Source organism: Heterodontus francisci, chromosome 3 (genome assembly GCF_036365525.1).
Source record: "Heterodontus francisci isolate sHetFra1 chromosome 3, sHetFra1.hap1, whole genome shotgun sequence".
NCBI lineage: Eukaryota > Metazoa > Chordata > Chondrichthyes > Heterodontiformes > Heterodontidae > Heterodontus > Heterodontus francisci.
This window is the reverse complement of record NC_090373.1, coordinates 125,478,028-125,495,337: the sequence shown is the minus strand read 5'-3', so window position 1 is coordinate 125,495,337 and position 17,310 is coordinate 125,478,028. Positions and strand designations below refer to the sequence as shown.

General features: G+C 42.2%; 1 protein-coding gene across 6 annotated transcripts in view; it reads left to right on the top strand.

Moving 5' to 3' along the window:
* Positions 1 to 17,310, top strand: part of mms22l (MMS22-like, DNA repair protein) — a 176,928-nt gene that overhangs the window by 109,353 nt on the left and 50,265 nt on the right. For all 6 annotated transcript variants that reach the window (XM_068025904.1, XM_068025889.1, XM_068025917.1 and 3 more), the window contains one exon: positions 14,890 to 15,080. In XM_068025904.1, coding sequence (XP_067882005.1) covers positions 14,890 to 15,080 — 191 coding nt within the window. The remainder of the gene's footprint in view (positions 1 to 14,889; positions 15,081 to 17,310) is intronic.

The window sequence follows — 17,310 nt, the reverse complement described above, 5'->3', positions numbered from 1 at the left end:
CAAAGTGATGCCATAACCAACGGATCAGATCAAAGCTCTTCAGTCCTGCCACATTCAGTCGTGAATGGTGGTGGACAGTTAAGCAACTAACTGCAGAAGGGGGATCCACAAACATCTCATCCTCAATAATGGGGAAGCCCAGTGCATCAGTGCAGAAGATAAGGCTGAAGCATTTGCTGTCATCTTCAGCCAGAAGTGCCAAGTGGACAATCCATCTCTGACGCCTCCTGAGGTCCCCAGCATCACAGATGCCAGTCTTCAGCCAATTCGATTCACTCCGCGTGATATCAAGAAATGGCTGAAGATACTGGATGCAGCACAGGCTATGGACCCTGACAACTGTATTACTGAAAACTTGTGCTCCAGAACTAGCTGCGTCTCTAGCCAAGCTCTTCCAGTACAAGTACAACACTGGCATCTACCCGACAATGTGGAAAATTGCCCTATTATATACTATGCACAAAATGGAGGACAAATCCAACCGGGCCGATTACCACCACAGCAGTCTACTCTCAATCATCAGCAAATTGATGGAAAATGTTGTCGACAGTGCTATCAAGTGCCACTTAAACCGGAACAACCTGCTCACTGCTCAGTTTGGGTTCCGCCAGGGCCACTTGCCCCCAGACCTCAGTACAGCCTTGTTCCAAAATGGGACAAAAGAGCTGAATTCCAGAGATCAGGTGAGAGTGACTGCTCTTGACATCAAGGCAACATTTGACTGAGTGTGGCATCAAGGAGCCGTAGCAAAACTGGAGTCAATGGGAATGGGTGGGGACATATCTCCACTGGTTGGAGTCATACCTAGCACAGTTAATTAAGGATAGCCAGCATGGATTTGTAAAAAGCAGATCATGCTTGACTAATCTTACTGAATTTTTGATTAAGTAACACATCAGGTTGATGAAGGCAATGTGGTAGATGTTATCTATATGGATTTTAAGAAAGTTTTTGATGAAGTACCACATAAAAGGCAGGTTAACAAAATTGAGAGTCCTGGAATAGTAGGGTCAGTGTCCAATTGGATAAAAAAAAATTGGCTTAAGGACAGAAAACAGCGAGTCATGGTAAATAAAAACAAGAAATGCTGGAAATGTTCAGCAGGTCTGGCAGCATCTGTGAAGAGAGAAGCAGAGTTAACGTTTCAGGTCAGGGACCCTTCTTCAGAACTAGCAGATATTAGAAATGTGAAAGGTTTTAAGCAAGTAAAGTGGGGGTGGGGCAAGAGATAACAAAGGAGAAGGTGTCATGGTAAATGTTTTTCAGACTGGACAATGATAGACAGTGGTGTTCCCCAAGGGTCAGTTCTGGGACCACTGTTTTTTTTCCTATATATAAATGACTTGGATCTTGAAATACAGAGTTGAGTTTCAAAGTTTGCCAATGATACCAAACTTGGAGGAGTGGCAAACAATGAGGATGATACGAACCGCCTGCAACAGGACATACATAGGCTAGCAGAATGGACAGAGAAGTGGCAGATGGACTTTAATACTGGCAAGTATGAGGTGATGCATTTTGGCAGAAGGGAAAGGGTGAGGTAATATAGACTTAATGGGGCAGTTCTGAAGAGTGTGCAGGAACAGAGGGACCTGGGGGTGCATGTGCATCAATCTTTGAAGGTAGCTAAGTAACATGTACTGTGCATAAAGGGGAACCGGTGGATGTACTGTACTTAGATTTCCTGAAGGCATTTGATAAGGTGCCACGTCAAAGGTTATTGCGGAAAATAAAAGCTCATGGTGTAGGGGGTAACATTTTGGCATGGATAGAAGATTGGCTAGCTAACAGGAAACAGACAGTAGGCATAAATGGGTCATTTTCTGGTTGGCAAGATGTAACGAGTGATATGCCACAGGGATCGGTGCAGGGGCCTCAACTTTTTATAATTTATATAAGAGTTGGATGTAGGGACCAAAGGTATGGTTACTAAATTTGCTGATGAGACAAAGATAGGTAGGAAAGTAACTTGTGAAGAGGACATAAGGAGGCTACAAAGGGTTATAGATAGGTTAAGTGAGTAGGCAAAGATCTGGCAAATGGAGTATAATTTGGGAAAATGTGAAATTGTCCATTTTGGCAGGAAGAATAAAAAAGAAGCATATTATCTAAATGGTGAGAGTTTGCAGAGCTCTGAAATGCAGAGGGATCTGTGTGTTCTAGAGCATGGATTGCATAAGGTTAATATGCAGGTACAGCAAGTAATTAGGAAAGCTAATAGAATGTTATCATTTATTGCGGGGCAATTGAATACAAAAGTAGGGAAGTTAAGCTTCAGCTATACAGGGCATTGGTGAGACCACGTCTGGAGTATTGTGTCCAGTATTAGTCTCCTTATTTAAGGAAGGATGTAAATGCATTGGAAACAGTTTAGAGAAGGTTCACTAGACTAATACCTTGAATGGCGGGTTGTCTTATGAGAAAAGGTTGGATAGGCTAGGCTTGTATCCGTTGGAGTTTAGAAGAGCAAGAGGTGACTTAATTGAAACTTATAAGATCTTGAGGGATCTTGACAGGGTGGATGTGGAAATGATGTTTCTTCTTGTGGGAAAATCTAGAACTAGGGTCACTGTTTAAAAATAAGGGGTCGTCCAATTAAAACAGAGATGAGGAGACATTATTTCTCTCAGAGGGTCATGAGTCTTTGGAACTTTCTTCCTCAAAAGACGGTGGAAGCAGAATTTTTGAATATTTTTAAGACAGAGGTAGATAGATTCTTGATAAGCAAGGGGATGAAAGGTTATTAGGGCTAGGCGGGAATGTGGAGTTGAGGTTACAATCAGATGAGCCGTGATCTTATTGAATGGCGGAGCAGGCTCGAGGGCCCAAGTGGCCTACTCCTGCTAATTTGTATGTTCATATGGGACATATTGAGAGAATGGTTAGCAAAGCATATGGGATCTTGGGCTTCATAAAAAGAGGCATAGAGTACGAAAGCAGGAAAGTTATGCTGAATAATTATAAAGTGCTGGTTAGGCCCCAACTCGAGAATTGTATTCAGTTCTGGTCACCACACGTAAGGAAGAATGTGAGGGTCCTTGAGAGGATGCAGAGGAGATTTACCAGAGTGGTTCCAGGGATGGGGGATTTTAGTTACAAGGTTAGGCTAGAAAGCTGGGGCTGTTCTCCCTGGAGCAAAGGAGATTGAGGGGAGATTTGATAGACGTGTACATGATTGTGACAGGCTTAGATAAGTTAGACAAGGAAAAACTGTTCCCATTAACTGATGGTAGAAGGACCAGGGGATACTGATTGAAGGTTTTGGGCAGAGGTGCAGGGGCAATGTGAGGAAGCATCTTTTTATGCAGCGAGTGATAATGACCTGGAACTCGCTGTTCCTGTGGGTGGTGGAAGTGGAGACAATCAATAATTTCAAAAGGAAATTGGATGGCACTTGAAGGAAATAAAATTGCAGGGCGTCGGTGATCGAGCAGGGGAGGGGGACTGACAGGATTGCTCCACAGAGAGCAGGCATGGACTCGATGGGCCAAATGGCCCCATTTTGTGCCGTAAATGACTATGACTCTAAAGGATGATGGTTGTGGGAGACCAATCATCTCAGTCCCAGGACATCGCTGCAGGAGTTCCTCAGGGTAGTGTCCTAGGCCCAACCATCTTCAGCTGCTTCATCAATGACCTTCCCTCCATCATAAGGTCAGAACTGGGGATGTTCACTGATAATTGCACAGTGCTGTGCACCATTCACAACTCCTCAGATACCAAAGCAGTCAGTGCCCGCATGCAGCAATACCTGGACAACATTCAGTCTTGAGTTGATAAGTGTCAAGTGTCAGGCAAGCCCCCCACCTGCCAAAATTGAGGAAAAATAATTTTGCCACATGAACATTGATTTTAAACTATTGTTGGTGAAAAAAGAACTTGTTTTAAAAAACATTTGGAGCCCCTGACTGGAAAGACATTTGCATAGTAACAGACAGTGTTGGAACAAGGGATCCAGTCCTTGCTTCTCCAATACACAGAAGTGGTCAGACCAGTTTTGTCACATGATTAGCTGACTGTTGGTGTTTTTTTAATTTGAACCTCCAACATGGAATTTAAAATCAGAAAGCTGTTTTCTCCTGCACCGAGAACACCTCTCTCCTGTCTGCTCTCATCTCGCTCTCACCAGCTTCGGAAACCATTGAAGACACATGAACTCCAAGAGAGAAAAGTGTCCTACAGTAAGCAGGGTTTAAGAAGAATACTGGGCCCCAATGAAAGGCAAGACTACCTGCAAAAGGACTACAGTGAGCACGAAGCACAGTAAACAAGAAACTCTTCTGATATTGCCTCAAACCTCTCCATTTTATTTTTCTTCTCTTTTCTGTCCCTATTCGCAGGTGTGTTTTGCGTGTGCATGCTAGCGTGGGTGCGTCGTATATCCATAGGCGTTAACCGTATTAGAGTTTAAGGTTTAATAAATTTCACTTTTTTTCTTTAAACCTAAGAAAGCCTGTTTATGCTCATTTCTTTGCTTTATAATTGGAAAATGGTGAAATTAAACCCTGTTACAATAAGACCCGGTGAAGACAGTAAAAGACCCCTCGACACTTTCTCACCTGGTTGTAACACAAGTAACTTTCACGGCACATGAGTGCCATCTCCAACAAGGGAGAATGTAACCTTCTTCCCTTGACGTTCAACGGCATTCCCATCACTTAATCCCCCACCATCAACTTCCTGGGGATTCCCATTGACCAGAAATTTAACTGGACCAGCCACATAAATACTGTGGCTCCAAGAGCACGGCAGAGGCTGGGAAGTCTGCATTGAGTAACTCCCCTCCAAACTCCCCACAGCCTGTCAACGATCAACAAGGCACAAGTCAGGAGTGTGATGGAATTCTCTCCACTTGGCCTTGATGAGTGCAGTTTCAGCAATGCTCAAGAAGCACAGCAACATCCAAGACATTGCAGCCCACTTGATGGCCACCCCATCCAGCACCTTCAACATTCACTCCCTCTACTACTGGTGCACAGTGGCAGCAGTGTGTACCATGTACAAGATGCACTGCCACAACTCACAAACTTCCTTCACCAGCACCTTCCAAATGTGCAACCGCTACCACCTAGAAGGGCAAGGGCAGAATACACTTTGGAAATCCACCACGTGCAAGTTCCCCTCCAGTCACATACCATCCTGACTTGGAACTATATTGCCATTCCTTCAATGAGTCAAAATCCTGGAACTCCCTCCCTCTCAGCACTGTGGGTGTACCTACACCCCAAGGACTGCAGTGGCTTAAGGAAGGCAGCTCACCAGCACCTTCTCATAGGCAATTAGGGATGGGCAACAAATATTGACCTTGTCAGCAATGCCCATATCCCATCAACAAATAAAAAATTAAACTCTCATTATACAAAACTAGTTACTTACTTCCCCATTAGACTTAACAAATCTGCGCCTGCATCATAGATCACACCCTTTCCCCATCCCTCGATTCCTGGAACACACTGTCTGAAGTGGTGGTAGAGGCAGGAATCCTCACAACATTTAAGAAGTATTTAGATGAGCACTTGAAACGCCAGAGGATACAAGGCTACGTGCCAAGTGCTGGAAAATGGGATTCGAATAGATAGGTGCTTGATGGGCGGCACGAACACGATGGACCGAAGGGCCTGTTTCTGTGCTGTATAACTCTGATTCCTTTGCTCTGCACCCTTTGCTGGTTCCAGCTACAGAGAAACCATTATGTTCCATGGGGTAAGTGATCACCTGTCTTTTTATCCACAAATCTGTCAATTCCTTTCCTAAACTGGGCTACTAAATGTCATCTGTATCAGTGTTGCTCTTCGACCATAGTGGCAAGTTACCTGAGTGTCTGAACATTCACGAACACACACACACATTCGTGATATATAGATCGAAAATGATCAATTTGAGTAGGTTTAATTTGGATCTGATCAGATACAACTAACTGAACAAATATTTTGGAAATGAAAAACAATTGTAATTTAGCATAAATTAACATGTGCAAGTTCCTCCTTTCTGGGGAAATGTTTAACCAATTAACAGCTAATTGACTATTGTTCTCCCTGTTTGATTTCTCTAAAGGTTTCAATGTTATTGGACTTATCAATTGGTGTTTTTCAATTAGAGTAGAAAGCGATTATTCCTGTGGTGATTCTAGCGATACACAAATCTTTGAAGGGGTCAGGACAAGTTGTGAAGGCTGCTGAGCAAGCAAATAGGATCTGTGGCTTTATAAATAGAGGCATAAAGTAGGAAAGCAAATAAGTTGTGGTAAACATTTATAAATCACTCAGTTGTAGACCAATTGCGTCCAGTTCTGAGCACTGCACTTTAGGGAGGACGCCAAGGCCTTGGAGAGTATGCAGTGGAGATTTACCAGAATAATATTGGGGTGGAGGACTTCAATTATTTGGAGTGATTAAAGAACTGATATTGTTCCACTTAGAAAAGAGGCTAAGATGAAATTTAATACAAGAACTCAAAATGATGAGAGTCTTTGTAAGAGTAGATACAGAGGTACTGCTTCCACTGGGAGGAGGGCTGGTAACAGATTTAAGATACTTGACAAAAGAACCAGCGTGGAGATGAGGAGAGTTTTGTTAATTATACAGTGAGTAGTTATGATCTAGAATGCATTGCCTTAAAAGATGGTAGAATCAGATTCAATAGTAACTTTTAAAAGGAAATCAGATATACCTGAAAACTGTGAAGTTTGATCAAGGTATTGCAGTAGATGTTGTATAAATGGTCTTTCAGAAGGCATAAGACAAAGTGCCACACAGGAGACTTATTAAGAAGATGGAAGTCCATGGAATTAAGGGGAAAGTGGCAGTATGGTTACAAAGTTGGTTCAGTGACAGGAAGTAAAGAACAGTGATGGATAGATGTTTTTCAGACTGGGAGGTGATTTGCAATGTTGTTCTCCTAGGGTCAGTTTTGAATCCATTACTCTTTAATTTTTATAAATATCCTAGACTTGGGTTAGTCAATTGGGTAGATCAATGGTGTGATCCTGGAAATTGTGGCCATTTTCCATATCTTGGGAGCCTCCTCTCAGCGAAGGCATACCTAGACGATGAGGTTCATCATCGCCTCCCATGTGCCAGCTCAGCCTTTGGTCAACTGAAGAAGAGAGTATTTGAGGATCAGGATCTCAAACCTGAGACTAATTTCATGGTTTACCAGGCAGCAGTGATCCCTGCACTCTTATTTGCTTTGGAGAATTGGACAACCTATAGCAGGCACCTCAAAGTATTGGAGAAATACCAGCAGAGGTGCCTCCGCAGGATCCTCCAAATCCAGTTGCAAGAAAGGCAGTCTAACAGCAGCATCCTCTCGCAAGCCAACCTGCCCAGCATCGGGGTGCTAATCACTGAAAACCAGCTCTGACGGGTGGGGTTCGCACGCCTGACACCAGACTCCTGAAATAGCTGTTCTACTGAGAACTTGGTCATGGTAGGAGACTCCCAGGAGGACAGCAGAAACGCTTCAGAGATCTCCTCAATGCATCCTTGAAAAGATCAAACAACCCCATCAGCTTGTGGGAGTCCCTGGCTTGTGATCGTCCTCGATGGAGGAAGATCACTGGGGAAGGCATCGTACACCCTGCGGGACTTTGTCGGGAACCCGCAGAAGTGAAGTCAAGGTATCGGAGAGAGTGCACAAACCTCCAGACTACTCATCTGCTTGACCCTTCAAGCACCACCTGCCCCTCATTTGGCAGAGTCTGCAGATCACATATTGGACTTATGAGCCATCTCAGAACCCATCGAACCAGAGTGGAAGCAAATCATCCTCGATCCTGAGTGACTGTAGGCAGTTGCATTATCAAGTTTGTAGATGATACCAAACTTGGCAAAGTAGTAGGTAATGATGGAGATAGTTCTAGGCTTCAGGATGACACAGGAATGGTGAAATGGACAGAAGTATGGCAGATGGAGTTCAATGTGGAGAAGTGTAAAGTGCTTTGGGAAGACTAATATGGAAAGATCATATACTATAAATAACACGATTCTGAAAAATGTAAATGACCAGAGAAACCTTTGTGTCCGTAAGCACAAACCCTTAAAGGTGGCAGGTTAAACTGATAAGGATTAAAAAGCATGTGTTACGACTGTTCTCCTTGAAACAGAGAAGGTTCAGACCTAATGGAGATTCACAAGATGCTAAGAGGGTGGATAAATTAGATTCCCAAAAGCATTTTTAGCATCTACAAGGCACATTTGGGAGTGTGATGGAATACTCTCCACTCGCCTGGATGAGTGCAGTTCCAACAACACTCAAGAAGCTGAACAACATCCAAGACATAGCAGCCCACTTGATGGCTACCCCATCCACCACCTTCAACATTCACTCCCTTCACTATTGGTGCAGCAGTGTGTCCCATCTACAAGATGCCCTGCAGCAACTTGCCAAGGTTTCTTCGACAGCACATTTAAAGCTGCAACTTCTATTGCCTATCTGAAGAAGGGCAGCAGACACATGGAGACATCGCCATCTGCAAATTCCCCTACAAATCACACACCATCCTGACTTGAAAATATATCACTGTTCCTTCATAAGTGCTGGGTTAAAATCCTGAAGCTGACAGCACGGTGGGAGTACTTTCACCACACGGACTGCAGCAGTTCAAGAAGGTGGCTCATCACCTCCTTCTTGAGGGCAGTTAGGGATGAGTTATAAATGCTGGCCTTGACACCGACATCCACATCTGTGAAAGGATAATTTAAAATAAGAGAGAAAAGCTATTCCACCTGGCAAGAGGTCATAGATTTAAAATCCTTGGCAAAAGATCTCGAGAGGAGATGCAGAGAATTTTTTTCACTTAGAGAGTTGTCGGGATCTGGAAGGCTCTACCTGAAAAGGTGGTGGAAGCTGATTCCATCAATAGTTTTAAAAGGCAGTTGGATAGGTACTTGATGAGGAACGTACAGGGTTACACGCAAAAAACGGGGATGTGGGATTGAGCACGACTGCTCTTTCAAGGAGCCTGCACAGGCAAGATGGGCCGAATGGTCATCTCCTGTGCTGCAGCTTTCTATGATTCTATGAAAAGGAAAGATTTGCAGCACTGTGGGAAAGAGCAGGGGAGTTGGACTCATTGGATAGCTCAAAGAATGGTACAGGCACCTTGGGCATAATAGACTCCTTCTGTGCTGTAAGATTCAATGGGCAGAATTTTCCTACGGGCTTCAAGACCCCAATGTCGGGACCAATGGAGGTCCTGAGCCTGCACTTGCCGGGAGAGAGACCAGCTTAGCAATTGGCCGCCGCTAAGCTCGCCATCCTATTGAGGATGGCAGGCAGGCTCCCGATGCTGCAGGCCCAACCCGAGGGCCGGAAGCTCTACAACCTCGGCAGCCCAACAGGGAGAACTAAGCAGTGTTAATACAGGTCGAGGACACCAGGGCACTTCAACACTGAGGTACCCTCGCTGGCCAGTGCATGAAATATTAAAAAGCTGTGATCTATGCTAGCATTTGAGTCTCCACTGCATCTGTCTTGGCTGTGATTGTGGCCTTTCGTTCCTTACTAGGGGCATGGATCCTCCGGCTCCAATGGCCTCCTGGACTGCAGCAGGGAGGCCACCTCCATTAAGCTGGCAGCCTCCGCACTTGTTGGGGAGCCACTCTGCTGCCACCGACAAAATAGCTCCTTAAATATGTAAATTAGCTACCCACCTCCGTGACGCGGGCATCTGATCTGTTTCCCAGGCCACCCCTGGGAAACCTCCCCGGCGGCAGGGCTGCGTTGGGGAGCTTTCCTGCCATGGCTCCCCATTACTTTACCAGCACCCAGCTCCAAGCCCGTCAACACGGGGCCAAGAAAATTGAGCCCAATGACACTAGTTTGGAACGTAACTGAAATTAAGACATATATGAAAGGAACGGAAAGTACATTAAAATAGTTAGCAAGTTTTGTAACAGTATTTTTTTGAGTCATTTGAATAAAGATTTCAGAAGCGCAATTAGCTTTTTTGCTTCGCTTTGCTGTGTGTAAAATTTGACCAGTGAAAATGACCCCCAAAATTTAGATTAGCTGACGTTCATGCATTATTACTGATGGGAGCAGTTAAATGAAGAGTGAAACACACTCAGCTCTTTACATCAGCACTGCACCCACCAAGAATTTGTGTCTATAAAATTGGCTGCCAGATTGGAACCAAAACCATTGTATCACCGACTTCACATAGGGCACTTCAGTTGAATGTGACTAGAAAAGAGTCTTATCCGATGGCATAGTGGTCAAGGTCCTCATTTAACCAGTGTTGGGGAGTGGGAACAGTCGGCCAAGATTCCCACTCCTGATTACAAACAGGTGATAATACAAGAATATATCGCTGGACTAGATTTGGATCTGGCTCAATATTATTGTCCCTAAAAATGCACGGTCTGACAACATTAGCTATGTGGAGTAACATACGTAGAGCTGTTATTTTGGCCAAGTACCCAGAGAGCAGCCAATAACCATACCTCTGCGTCCTAACATTAATCATGAGAGGAAGGCAAGTGGAATGGCGACTGAAAACTAATTCAGATAATAAAGTTGAGTATCGCTTGGTTTGTATTGAAACAAAAATACTTAGGAAAATTATAAGGAAGTTAGCAAAAATTTATAACACTGTGGTGAGCCTGGATAAAGACTGTTGTTCCTTTTTTCCAATGGAGCTATTGAACAAATGATATCAAGTGTCTGAAGTGTAAGCTATCGTTTAAAATTGATCAGAATTGTGCTATTTGTAAAGAGAAGACTGCAAACAATTGATCTGTAATTATAAAAGCTTGTTTGTCAATTTGTCTGTTTGTGTTGGATGGCAGCTTTCTCTCTTTAACAACATTGGAAGCATGGCTGCCAAAATATACCCACTTAGGGGGCTCACACTGTGGAGCAGGCAGACTGCCCATAATTTCATTGAAATCACTGGATTGAATTCAGTCCCAACAGTAATGTGCAGTGGCAGCCTGAAGTTTCTGAGCAGGGGAGCCACTCTTTCTGAATGTGTCTAGCCTCAGAGGTTCCCAGCAGTTCTGAAGGTCGTCCTGATGGGTCGCAAATCATATGTTGCATTCATATATCTCAGCTGCAACTCTACAACATTGTTTATGGAATTTAATAACTCAAATGCAATAATACAATGTGAGCGTTAATGCAGAGTCCCAATTGACTTGACCAGAAGATAAATGGAAGGAGAAATAGCGGCACATTTCTACAGGTTGGTTTTATTAAGCATGTTATTTAGTTTATCAGCCTGCTGGTATAATATGTTCCAACCTACTCTTCCAGACAGATTTGTTAATGTCTCCTTTTCTACAGAAACATTGATTCCCTGCAGACATATCTGTATTAAACCTCTGGAAACTTGCAACTTCAAAATTAGATTAAGTAGCAGAAACACTACTCCTGAAATAGAAGAAAATTGAGTGTGTTATTGAATTCATGCCACATTGTCTCAAAATGAGATATAGTGTTATATAGTGGCACTGTTTCCTTATAACAGGCAACCAAACGCACCTCATGATTGTCGAATTTGATTGGTGAATAGTCCCATATGGGAGGACATTGGCCTCTTATTTTGATTACTGTATTTTCTAAAATTTCTGACGGTAAAGTTTTGTTTGTTTTGTACATTTGGCTGTTCGCTTTTGTAGAAATGAAGGCCAATTTCAGTACTTTTTGTACCCAGTGAAGTCCTGATAAACCAAATGTGTTGGATCTTATTTGAAAAGTTGATCATCACATTAAATTTTAGCCCTTTTACATCTGAAACATAAAATGGAGAAAGTTTTCCCCTGGATTTTTTAAGATATATATATATGTGCGCGCACACACACACAATAACAGATAGTTGATATTTGTTTTATTGCTATACAAGCCTATGCAAGTCAAACACTTTGAGGAAATAAAGTAGTTTAATTGATATCGAAGTGCACCTTTGTCCATTTTAATTCTCTTTAGTAATGCAGCAGCATTTCTCTACTCAAATTGTAAATGTAATATTTCCAGATGTTCCTCATTGGTGTTTTGGGAAGGATTATTTTCACATTCAATTGGAATAAATGAAGACTGTGTAACACAAATGATGCCATTGTATTTCAGGTGTGTGTAGAGAGATAGGGAGACATCTTACCCAGCAATTTTGTAGAGATGACAATGCCTCTTTCCAAGTTTCACTTTATTTTATTGAAACTATGTAAAATATTAGATGTTCTCTGGGCTGGACAGTAAAGGCCTGCTCAGGTCTGCAATAGAAAACCGACCCAAACCCGACAGAACCACATCCAACCCGAGCCCAACCTGGCCCGAGTACTTTGATTTTTTTCCTGCGCCCGACCCAACCCGACCTGACCCGACCCGACCACCGGAATGAAGTTGATTATATTAAAGAGGTTGTGCTCTACCTTGGATGGAATCGCTCACTGCAGACTAGTGCGAAGTCCGGATGCACATTTCCCGCCTTGACGTCCTGGCTTTCACTGTGTACGACCCAACCCGAGGCCGAATGCCAGACCCTGAAGAGCAACCCAACCCGAACCCGACACATGTCGTTGGGCCCGGTTGGGTTCGGGTTGGGTGCCATGCTCTACTTGACAGTTCATGAGAGATCAGAATTCTTTTCCCCAATAAGAGTTTCCATTTTGCCAAGATCTCACTGGCCTCCCAAGCAGCATCCAAATTCCTTCAAACCTCTGCCACCTGGTGAAATGAAACACTGGTTCACAAAGGAACATGGAGCTAACAAAGTCTGATTTTCAGTTGAATAAACGTCACAACCAGCAGCTCTTTCTCTCCATTCCCATCTGTCATGAAAGTACTGCATAACCATCTGTACTGAGAACCATTTTTGGGTTGCTTCTACTACTTGGTGCTATGGAGTGGACCAGATCATAGCAAGGTGTAATGATCGAGTTCAAATCCAAGTGTATCACACCTGGTATATTACAAAGGATAAAGATAGTTCACTGATGTACAAGGTGGTTTCTCTCCTCCACTTCCCTAATTGGGATACCTTCATTTTCAACAGTTTCTGTCTGCTGTACTGGACTTTATTTTAAAAGAAACTCCCAGTTTCCAGTTAAACTTGTGCAATATTTAATTCTCTTCTGGTATAACTTTTCATAATGATTCAGGAGGCATCACGCCAGTTAGAGATGGTGGAAATGCTGTGACATTGCCAGTTTGATGCCAGCCAAGAATCAGGCTATTGCTTTTACCCCCTTGCTAGTAAAACAGCCATGCGCTATAATTGGGACAGTTTTCACTGAAATATGTATTGCCTGTCATAATGGATCATGTATTGCTGTATACCATGAAAGCAATGTATGAGAACACAATACAATCAAAGAACAATCTCAAAGAAAACAACATATCAGCAGGTGGGTGAAACAAACGTACAAGAGGTCCCGAAGTACAGATTAGGTATAAAATTGACTTGAGAGCCGCATAAAATAGCACCATAAAATTCACAATAGGTAATAAATATATTCTTAAATGGGTATGGTTTTAACTTAATCTCAGGATTTGGAAGATAGCATACAGTTTTGCTCCTGATGATGTAATCTTGTGCAAAAAACTAAAATTATCCAATAATTCATATAAGCCAATACCAAATTCAGAGTCACAGACTGTAGTCACAAAGTGCTGAAACATTTAACCCCTTGACTGCATTGCAGTCTTATAATCACCCACGGTATAATGCAAAATCTAAAACTATAAGGATATTGGAATTTTATGAATAATTATTTATTTGGCATTCCTACCTCAGTATAAAGAATAGGATTGTGTTTGGTGCATTAGTTAAATGTATTCAATAGTGTAATTTTTAGTTTTCTATTATGTAACTGAAAGCATTTATATGAGATACAATATAGCTATAGAAATACAAGACTCCACAAATAGGTCTACAGTGAAAATGAGGGACAATGTATTTGTCCAAACCATGAGCAAATTTGCTCCAATAGTTATTTTATTCTGTTGTAAATTTAGAAGTATGACAACTGCTTCTAGATTCAAGATCATCCATGCAGTATAAGGTAACATCTGTCCTAATAATTGCTTGTTTAGAGACACAGAGAGAGAGAGCAAACATTTAAGGAACCCTCCCAACAATAAATAATTCAGACTTGAACCTGTAATAGGAGATTCTCAGTCACTTAAAAATAGTCCCAAAGGGGCTTTAAAGATAGGTTTGCTGTATGGTATAAGTTTTTGTATGGTTACATTTTAGTGTATATTTTAGTGGAGATTTGTTGCTATATTAGGAATGCATGATATTAAAAACAATTCTAAATATAGAAAAGCTCTGTGGAGTGTGTAATCTGGCTCAAAAATATTCAGTTAACTGAAATTTATGCAGTCGGTACCACTGGAAACTGTTTTATTTCAATTTATATTCACTTAAGCCGAATTGACTATTTCAAACAGCATTCAAAATAACTGCTCGAACGTCATCACTTATCCCTTTGAGTCCAATTTTAAATCTCTTCTATTCTCGATTCTCCACTATTGTAAGTTTGGCGATTACTCCAGCACTTTCTGAGTGTCATCCTCAGACTAGTTCTACCATCTATTGTCACTGCCTCTTGTCTTCACAGCATGAGAAGTGGCTTCTCAGTGCATCAGGTCTTGATTGCAGCTGATATGTGATTTGAGGAGGGGGAAAATATTAAGAGGAAAATGGAACTATGAGCATTAAAGGGAACAAAAAAATGTCAAGAAGGCCTAACCAATGAACCAGAGAAGGCAGAAAAATAGAAATGAACAAAAAGATAGAATATGGAATACTTGGGGGAAAAAAAATGTGTATTTTGTCCTGGGCAGCATCAGTCATTGAACATGAAATTAAATTTCTGCAGTGAGAATTTAACACTCTTTACAGGGTTCAAAATATTTTTATTTTCTTCATTCATCTCTCCTCAGGAGTACACACAAGCGCTCAATCCAGCTCCTTCAGCAGCCTCACGTGCCTTCTCTCAGCATTCCTGCACCATTAGTTGCCAAAGAGCGCCACCTAGCTATTGCCAGTGCTCTATGGAGGAACTTCTTCCCTTTTGTGAAGAGCCAAAGACTGTCGCAGACACCTTCTTCACAGATAGCTGATATTGCTGCAGGTCAGTGTGATTCCCATTACAGAGCTCTGTTCCGGTTCTGAGCATTTGAAATTGCCGAATACCCACACAAAACAGTATGAAGGAGTAAGAAGGATTCCAGATCCTACCTGAACTCAGTGGAAGGTAGCACACCAAATATAACATCATGATGATATTTTCTGGAGGAAACCATCCCAGTTTGAGCCTCAGCCATGACAATTATGCAGTCACATTACATCTGGTATCACAACTTCTGCAATAAAGAAACAGAATATTTGATGTCACGATAAATAACTGGTTAAATTGACTTGGAATAATGTCAGTTGTGAACCTTGTGGATGTGTGAATAGATGCTTAAGTTGACATATACACAAATATTTGTTAGTCTGCAATAATAGAATAAATCCTCTTTACATAATGTTCAAATATTTTAGACTATAATAACTAATATCAGAGAGTGATTTCAAAACCACTATGTAATTGAGTTCAGATGACAATTATCACTCAAGTTATAACTCAATCTGAAGGACTGATTAGATTCCTCCTTTGTCATCACTCCCAGCTATCGATTATTATTCAGTGTGCAAAGTTTAAGTCTTGTTAGTCGAGGAATCTGGTTGGCAGCCAGTATGGCTGCTTCAGAGCAAAAAAACCTGGGCAGCCAGAGGTAGTCTCGGTGCAAGCCTGAAGGCTGCAGTGCAGTGTGGCTGCCACATGGGCAGCTCAGAGAGGGCTGTTGGTCTCACCTAGCAAGGGAGCGTGTACGGAGGAGTGGTGAGACAGGCATGAAGATTGCTATATTTGTAAGTAAATACCTGTTTTCTTAAAAGCTTTATTAAAGCACTCTTTACATGAAGCACTCTCATAGTAAGGATTATATACTGTTATAATTTAGATTGGTGGGGTGGAGGGGCGGGTCCATGATTATTAAACCATTTGAAAAGGGGTCCTTCAACCAATAAACTTTGAGAACCAATGCTGTGTTGGATGGGTGACAGATGATGCAATTTCATCAAATGCCCAGTTGTCCCAGCGAGAGGTCTGAAGCAACTTGGTGGTTGGGCTTCATTGACATGAAGCTGGCAAGCTGCAAATGCCAAACAGATGCTCCGAAGCAGCTCACTGGTTGGGGAAGGTGGGAACTTGGCCCACTCCTCTGCTGAGCCAGCTGACAGTCCAGTCCAGTATTAGGGTGGGTTAGTTAAAGCATGTGCAGGGACAGTGGGGAGCAACAGTGTTTTGCTTCTCCTGGCCCCACAAAATTATTTATTTTAGAAAATTACCCCATTTTTGGAGGGATCTGCACTGGTCCTTTAAAGACCAATCCACAGCTTCTCCATACCAGGGACCAATGGAGTGAGGGGATGGGGTAGGCATGCACAGCACAGAACCCGCTCATTGGTCCAGAAAACTTGTGACAGAGACCTAATCTGGATCCTGATTTAAATATTGAAATTAGGCTGCCGTCAGTTTCGGGGAGAAGGCCCAGCTGCTGATTTTGAGGTCGGCTCAAAAAATGAAACAGCTGCGCCTTGGGCGGCCGATGGGAAATACCCTCTCTTTATTGAAAAGCAGTTTGTTTGCCTGCTACCCCGTTGCCCAGCACAAATGGGGCATTAGGTATACAAAAATGCACCCCACATCTCCAGTCCACGATTACTGATTCAGTCCATAGCATCCTACCATGCATTTGTCGTTCATGTGGGTCAAGAATTGCATTTAAATCATTCTGTGGATAATTCAACATTAATTCAATTCAGTATTCAATTTTGACCAAGTTTATTCAAATGTATTTATCGCAAGTATGTATTCATTCTGGAATGGATTGCCATGCACTGGCTATGCAAAATGTTTCAGTGTCAACACTTATTGTAGTTACTAAAAATCACCTAGAAATTATTCAGTACCTTTACAGTAGCAGTGAATTGAGTGTTAGATATCTGAATTAATTTTAACCAGAAACCAATTAATATCACACTGTGTTTCAAACAGAAGTTTAGGGCTTTAATAATAAGACCTGAAACAGCCTTTTCCAAGGTTCACCTGTCAATATGGCACTTTCAGATTTCTCTTCCTGTGGATTGCAATATGTCTTGCATTTTGCAACTTTTTTTTACTATCAATTTCAACTCAAAGGCTTTTTTTTAATAACACAAACACTGATTATTTTTTGCATTGAATACATGAGATAGATTCTGAGTTGGTCTGGCATGTCATGTTAGTTGATGCTCCAGTGTTTCTATTTGTTGTG